Genomic DNA, 8,944 nt, shown 5'->3' on the forward strand with positions numbered 1-8,944 from the left:
TATAACAATTTAAAATATATTTAACCAACATCAACACATTTAAACTATATTTAATAACAATAAAAATAAATAGCAAACCAAGACATGAGATTTTGCTACAAGTGTTCGACATATCGACCATCTTCTGTTATGGACAAACGGGGCAGTTTTTGAACATTTCTCGCGGAATTTATTAACTCAGTAGGGGTGAAAGATACCCTCTCATAACTGGCAAGTATTTCTAATTCTTGTCTAGATTATACGGAAGAATAAGGAACCTTTATTCTTCCGCAAAGATACCCACATGCTTAGATCCATGGGCACTAAGTCAGGCGGCCTCGACGGCCAACGGCTGGGATCTTGGTTAACTATTCAGTTATTCTTGAAATTGGCTGCAAACATTTGCTGATAACTTCAACGTTCAGAGGCGGTGCGTCGTCTTGCTGGAAAAATATGTTTTCGAGTTCCATTACGGGCATATCATCATTCATGAATAAGGGGTCCAAAGCCTACTAATTAAAAGTGGCGAACTTTTAAAAATTCTGTATTTCGAAGGGGATTATAACAAAATATCAAGTATGGGGTATTTTTGGAATTTTGGTAATTCAAATTCTTTTCAGTTAATTAAAAATATAGAGGGTGTGCCAAATAAAAAATCAATTTTTCTGTTGATAACTCTTAAATTATTAATTTAAAAAAAATATACTTAAACCATTAAATTCTACATAAAAAGGTGCTTTGGAAATGTTTTCATAGAAATACAAAAATTTTCCATGGCAAAAAAGTTACAGCGATTTGTTAAAAATGCACATTTTTGAAAAACGTAATTAATTTGTGGCGTAATTCCAAAACGGTAACAGATATTGATGTGCGGTTTTCACCATCATGTTTTTGATGAAAATTGAGCTCCAGACACCGATATTAGTTTTCGTCTATCTCCTATAGAAAAAGGTGTTTCCATTTAAAAGCGTCGAATTTGATCCACCCTGTACATGACGGAAAAATAAATATTTATTAATTTATCTTAAAAACGAAACGCGATGGAGTAATGTAATTTTTTGGGAGTATTATTTCTACTGTACAGTGATGCCAACTCGTGGGGAATTTCCCGATTCGTGGGAAATTTCGAGATCCGGAGGGAAAAGGAAAATGTTAACCCAAAACATACCATATTCGTGAGAAATATTTTTTTACAAGATTTAAATCGTGATTTAAATCAATGTCAAAAAATATGCTGGTGTCGAGGCTGTTTTATACATTTTTGAAACAAATGTATGTTGATCAAGCTAACTTCTGCCTTCTCCAATTTATCTTTTAGTTCTTTCCAAATTTCTATATCCTGACATTTTATTCTGCAATAATACTTTCAACATTAGATGGTACTTTTATTCTTTATTAAGTATTTTATATTTTATTTAAGACAGTCATGAGTCATGACTATTTCCAAACAAAATCCTTTGATCTAGCGGGCGACTTTTTTAGCGGAAAAGTTTACAAAATCGGCAAAGTTTACAGAATAAAATACAGGGTGGTCCGAATTGTATTCCGGAAATTTTGGCAACATATTCTGCAGATAAAAATAAGTAAAAAAGTTCGTATAAATGTATGTCCTAAAATGCTTAGTTTCGGAGATACAGGGTGTAGAAGTTTCATTTTTATTTCGATTTTTTCCAAATAATTTCTGAAGTAACGTCAATATTTCGATGAAAATTGGTGTCTGGGAATTTTCTGACATGAGAACTTTGATTTTGATGTCGAATCTGCACCCTGTATTTCCGAAACTAAGCATTTTAGGACATATGTACATTTATACAAACTTTTTTCTTATTTTTATCTGCAGAATATGCTGCCAAAGTTTCCGGAATACAGTTCGAACCACCCTGTATATCGATCACCGATGTGGAAAAACGACAACGTGCCGTAGAAATGTTAATATTATGAATATCGGGTAGAGTTAAAAGATTTTGCAATTTATGACAGGGCTTTAAGTGGAAATGAGTCCTTTGTTAGTCGGAAATTCGATCTATAGATCGGAAAATAGAAAATTGATTAAAACCAAAAAATCCGATTAAAATAAAAAAAATCTGATTAAAATAAAAAAAGCGATTTTAAATTAAAAAAATCGATTTTTTTTATTTTTAAAAAAATCATGATTTTTTTGCAACCATGTATAACAGCAATTTTTATATAATACTGTATAAGTATTATTTTATTAACCAATATTTTTAACATATATAAGATAGACGTCTTTTATGTATGATGTTGATGTGCTATTTTTGGTTGTCTACACTAAAATAACATTTATTTCTAGAAAATTTCTAAATTTAGTATCATATTTAATTATGCATTTAGTGAATTCCTAGACATTTCAAGAAAGAAGATTACATTCTATATTTACCACTCGACAGCTATTATTTTGAAGTATTATTATGCCAATTAGTTTTCACAATTTTTAGAGTTCTTTCTGTGGCGTTTTTACGTAATTTGTTTCTCTGAACAGAACTGAGTCATATAGATACTAACAAAGTTATTACCCTTTTATGATGAGAATATACGTATGTTTTTAGTAGCCACTTCTTGATTCTATCGTCTTTAGTATTTTCGCGAATAAACATAAAGTTACGGTTAAGTTTAACTGTACCATCGAATTGAACCCATTAAAAGGACACGGTAGAACGAAAATGGTCGAGCTTGCTATTAGTGCAAATACAAATTGGTATAAGTACTATCTTTAAAACTACTAATTAAATATAATTTGTTAACGGATTAAAATAGGGGGCAAGCAATATCATTTATTAACACATTTTTGCTATAGATTCTATAAAGACAAAATATAAACTTATTTACAGTAAAATTTCTAGTCTATGTTTTCATATCGGGGTGATCCGAATTGTAATCGTGAAACTTTGTCATTTAATAATCATCTACACTTCATACCAAATAAACTTTTAGTCACGTGATTAACCTAGAGCGGCACAGCGTTGCCAACTTTTATATATTTTCTTTAATCAAAATATTTTAGGAAACAAAAATAAATTAACCTTCACAGTAAAAGAGGTTCTGAAAAGAATAATATTCTAATGCAAGATCTCCCAAGTAGCATTGGAAGGAGAAAAAAACATTGACCACGGAAAATTGACCACTATTTGGTTGAATTTTACTTATACTTAACTTAATAAATTGCTTGTAGGGAATAAAGTGCGAGAAATCTAAAAATGAGGTCGTAAACTAGTTAATAATAACCTAAAATTATGCCTTTGAAACATAGCAACGTCGGAGTTAGCTGGCATTGTTAAAATCTAGTTACTGATAACCTATTGAGGGCATTAAGACTACAGGGACTTAAAGTAGGTCAAATGTTACTTTATTATAACCTCAAATTTGTCTCGGCGGTCGAAGGCATTGTTTGGTTTTCAAGTTAGGTTAAAATTTAGTTGTTAATAACTCTTTAAATTAGAATCTTGGCTTGGAGGAGTTCAAATTAGGTTGAAAATTTAATTTATTTCGACCTCATAAGTCGCTATTATGCTTCAAAGGTAAAAGTAACTTAGGTTTTTGACTTGGAAGAAAGTCAGACATACGGTAGGTTAAAAATTACCTTTTTTAATTTCCTCGGGGTGATTTCCGTTTAAAAAAGTTTTCGAGGGATTATTACGTCATCGCACATTACCTTGTTCCCACTGGATGGGAACGAAATAATATTCAATGCGTTTCTTTTTTATTACCATCACAATCGTAAACGTGTCCATTATGTGCAATAAAAACAAAAAGTCCTCTGTAATAACACTCACAATCCCAAAACACAAAACTTTTAAAAATAATAAGCAAAGAAAACTAATTTAGTTTTCTAGTTATAGTCTGTGAAACGAATAACTTTGAATTTGACAGTTCCCGCGGGCTTTTCTAGTGTTAATTTTATTAGGTTAGCAACTTGCGGCCATGCTGACGCAATGCCGTCTCTAATAGAACAGCCTCGGAGTGAGATTTATGACGCCACGCTAGTTAGATACTACGGATTAATAAATATGTTGTAGAATACATGGAAACATATTCCTCGTATTTTTGGTATGTATTTTAAAAATGATATAGTTTACATGAAATATACATAATATACAGTTAATAAATACAATATATATATATACCTATTTATAGTAGTAAATACTTTGGCAAATAAACTATGAACCATACAAATGCAGCAAATGTTTTACAATATACAAATAATCTACATTGACTATGGAGTACGATTTCAGCCATAGTCAATGTAGATAGTTTTACTGTTTTTCAGTCAATGTAGATAGTTTTTTTAAAATATGTGGTCATCTTTTGACAAGTTTATATTAGTTTATTAATTGCAGGAAACATTATGTGGTGTGTGGAATATAATCTAAAAAATTACATATAAAATTGACATTTTTTGAATTATATTCGACACTATCTTTTTTATATGACACAACGATGTGTCCTGATGAAGACTATAATGTTAGCCGAAACGCGTTTGTTTTTTAACCAAATAAAAATAATGAAAAACCAAATGAAAACTTAATCAGCATTTTTCCCAAACATAAATTCCAAGAAATCAAAAATTTTAGAATAATTTTACATATAAAATGACAGCGATCTTTATTTCATAGCCATCGCTGACGCCTTTTTTCTATGATATTGTATTATTTGCAAATATAATATTTCGAACATTGATACTTGCAAAATATACATATAAATTTTGTGAATGCAAATAATAATACATCACTATTAGTAGATATTGAATGTTTTTTGTTAAATTAGATCGATTTTCAAACCCCAAAATTTAAAATATATTTTACATTTTACCCATTATCTTATGTACCTATTCATTATTTGTATATTGTAAAACATTTGCTGCATTTGTATGGTTCATAGTTTATTTGCCAAAGTATTTATTACTATAAATAGGTAACAATATCTAGTACAATAACAATGAACAATATCTAGTACTATAAACAATATCTAACTAGCATGACGTCATAAATCTCGCTCCGAGGCTGTTCTATTAGAGACGGCATCGGTCTGATATTTAGAAATGTCAAAAGCTGATGAGATGTTACTTTTGACAAGTCTGACATTTCGTGTGGATTTTTGCAAGAAGAGGAAGAACTGTCACTTGTTTTTATTATTTTGCTTTTCTATTTCACGAAAGTAAAAAGAGTTACCTATCTGATTCGTTCAGGCACCCAATTTAAAAAATATCAGTAACTTTTTTGACAGAGGGATTTTATATTTGCCATGTTGGTAAAAAATAACGGCCAAAATTCAAAGTTATTCATTTTATAGACTATAGTTAGTGTTCTAGTTTAGGCCAGTTCGGTAATTGCATCGGCCAGCAAAAGGATAAAAATTTGACATGTCACGTGATTCTCAATAAAGATTCTCATTTTAGGACACATGATTACTGTGAAAAGTTAATCGGATTGCTGGAAGATGTAATTACCGAACTTAGCATAACATATCATTGTCAACTGTCACTGTCAATCAAAGAAAATAAAAGTTTTCTGTTTTACCGGCGATGATTATGATTCGACCTAATATAGCCCATTTTTTAACAAAAAACCTCGAAGGAAAAATACCTTAAGCAAGAAATCTTGACCTTTGAGGTTATTAAATTAAAGAAATCTTAACCTCATACAAAGAAAGCGGGCTTTAAGGTTTTAAAATTATGGAAAACCTAACTTCATAGACGAGTAGTTAAAAACACAATTAGCGGACATTTTCTTATCCAATTTTTTCAAAAAATATTTTTTGTGATATTGTTCTAAACTATTGAGAAAAATAAACAGACGTTTATGAATAATACTACCTACCACAAGTTAAATTAACTAATTACAAACTTTAAAAGTGTACCAAGGAAGTTAGCTGAAAAAAAGTTAGGTTAGAACCTTGAAAATAGCGATTTATTCTAAAATTAATTGTTGAAAATACATAAAATTTTAATGGCGCATAATTTTTTTAGGGCCTATCCACATTTACATCTCACAGAAAAATTTTCTCCGCAGACATAATTATCTTGCGAACCCAGTGATCCACTTCTTACCAATAACTTATTTACATTTACTAGGAAGTGCATATATGTAGGTATTTCATCCATATTGGATAAATGTTCAAACGGCCATGCCAGTTATTTACTACACTTGTTTGTCTTCCTGGTTCATTATTGGGAATTTCATTTACATACACATATTAAAAAGAAAAATACTTTGCCTTATTCTTTCTTTCCCATGTTAAAATGTAGGTAGTATAAATTAGGACTATTTTTAGTAAAATTTACCTCTATTTTACCATGTTATGACCTCGTTATGAGGTCGGTTATTTTTGACTTCATAGCCCATATTTCATACAAGACATTATAACCTGTTAACCTGTTTTTAACTTCCAAATTACTTTAGTTTTATTCCCCACTTTGGGAATTTTAACGTCAATTCGTGGAAATTTCGACCAATTTCCAGTTGGTCAATAATAGTCCAGGCGGTTAATTTAACGCAATTTTAACTTTAAATGTTTGCTGGGCTGCTAGTAAATATTTTCAAGCTTAAAGTATCAACATTTTTTATTTAAACCAAAAACTCGTAATACAAAACTAAAGTGTCAAAACGAATGACAATGTCAGGAAATAAATAAATACATGCGGTCATATAAGGTCGTAAGTTCTATGAATTTTGTGGGATGGAGTGTAGGGTAGACAAGTTGGGAAACTTCTTTACGCTCGTTGAGTGTAAAAATTTAAGGCTGTGACACACGGCGAGATAAACAATTGTGATTGATTAAAATTTTATTTCCCCATTCAATGTAGGAATCAAACATGTCGAGAATGTAACTGCTCAAACATGGAGACGTTCCATACTGGATGAGCTTCGACAAGTATGGTCAACATGGAAGCAAGCAAAAACAACTGCGAAAAATAGAACCCGATGGAGAGCTTTCACTGAAGCTCTTTGCTCCGCGTAGAAGATATAGGATCCTATATATACAGGGTGTTTCAAAACAAATGCGAAAAACTTCAGGGGGTGATTCCTTGTTCAAAATAAAGGGTAGTTTGCTTCATAAACGTTGGGTCAAAAGTCAACCATTAGGGAGATATCGCCAACCTCTTCAATGTGTTGAGCTACTATGTTAATTTTGGAATAAACAGTGAGCTACCCACACGGAAGCCACGTAACGCAACGTAAATGAAATAATCCAGAGTTAATTTATCATTATATGTATTTATTTTACTATTTAACTGGTAATACATAATACATGTCATAGGTACTAATAATAAACTAATAACAAAACAACTAATATTACTAGTACGTACTTGTTCATAGCTACATTCCTACCTACCAAACGAAGGTGTTTGAAAAATAAACACAAACTTTTATCCAGCCACAACGGCATGTCACGTGAATTTAAAAATTGTTATTAATATCAACAAAAAAGTAACGCACTATCATAAACATAAACATTGAGAAATAAAAAAGCACGTTCAATGGGAAGGCTGACACTCAGACTCATCGATAATTTTAATGTTGCGATGTAATTTGATACAGCCATTCGAATACAATTATCCAAATGTTCATCTGTAAGTCGATTGCGATATTTGTTCTTAATAAACTTCATATTGGAAAAAGAAGATTCACACAAATAGGTTGAACTGAATAATGCTTTCACTTTCAAGGCAACACGGCATAGAACTGAATATTTGTCTTTGCTTACAATAGACCAGATACATTTGGTACTTGAGACTAACGATTTTAGGCTAAATCATTTGAAACTCAATTACTTCCATTTCTGTTGCAGCGATGTCTTCGCCAAAGTTCTGCATAACACAAGTTGCAAACTGTTGGATATCAATTTCCATAAAGGGTGAACCAACAAACTGCGCTACTAAAGCCATTTCGTCGAAGTCCTTAAAACGATTTTTGAAGTTATTCTTCAAGGTAGAAACTATTTCTACATGATATTTGCTGTCATAGGGTTCTAATGGATTTTTGAGATATCTTTTCTGAAAGAATAGGAAAATGCTTGGCATCGCTGTTAATTAGGTTTTGTTCCCAAAACTCCAGTTTTCTGATAAACATATCAGAAATCATTTCCGCTAGTTCTTTGTCTCTCCCCTGAAGCTGCAAATTAAGTTCGTTTAATTTCTCTGTAATGTCCACGAGAAAACCAAAATCCCGAAGCCAGATTGAATTTTCTAGTTCCGGAATCGGTTCATCGCGTTGTTTGAAAAATTGAACTATGCCAGATAGGACATCATTAAAACGTTTCAGCACTCGTCCTCTACTTAGCCATCGGACTCCAGAGTGAAGGAGTAGGTCCCCGTATTGACAGTCGACTTCATCGGCCAAAGTTTTGAATAATCTTCTTTGTAATGCTTGAGCTCTAATCTTGTTCACAATTTTTACCACCAGTTTCATAACGTTGTTTAGTTTCAGAAAATTTCCACATAATGCTTGCTGATGGATAATGCAGTGGTAAGAGAGAAATTGCGGAAAAGTTTCATCTTTACGACATAACGCCACCAGACCCTTATCACAACCCACCATAGCTGGAGCGCCATCGGTTGTCAAGCCTACCATTTTCGATATTGGAATTTTCTCGGAAGAGAAATAATATTTTTTAAATGAGAAAACAACTCCTGTCCAGTAGTGTATCCTTTCAGTGGAATAAACTTCAAAAGATCTTTAATCGTAAAATCACTAAAAACCATCCTGACGAACACGGCCATCTGGGCAGTCTCAACCACATCTGTTGATTCATCCAGTTGAAGTGAAAAATAAACACAGTTATCTAAGTCAGTTCTTAACTGTAAAAAAAATATCATTGCTCATTACTTCTACACGTCTCATCACTGTATTAGCAGAAAGTTGCATAGATTTTATAGCTGAAAGTATCTCGTCTTTATTTCTAAAGTTGGCAAATAACGAATCAGCAGCTTCTAAAAACGCCTGTTTTA

General features: G+C 31.8%; 1 protein-coding gene across 1 annotated transcript; it reads right to left on the reverse strand.

The window, feature by feature from the left end:
* Nucleotides 1-7,955: 7,955 nt before the first annotated feature.
* LOC115890520 (general transcription factor II-I repeat domain-containing protein 2-like) lies at nucleotides 7,956-8,567 on the reverse strand. Its single transcript, XM_030910765.1, has one exon. It carries the CDS (start codon nucleotides 8,565-8,567, stop codon nucleotides 7,956-7,958), a length of 612 nt encoding a protein of 203 aa, XP_030766625.1.
* Nucleotides 8,568-8,944: the final 377 nt, after the last annotated feature.

This window comes from Sitophilus oryzae, unplaced genomic scaffold, assembly GCF_002938485.1.
Source record: "Sitophilus oryzae breed Bouriz unplaced genomic scaffold, Soryzae_2.0 scaffold_87_pilon_pilon, whole genome shotgun sequence".
NCBI lineage: Eukaryota > Metazoa > Arthropoda > Insecta > Coleoptera > Curculionidae > Sitophilus > Sitophilus oryzae.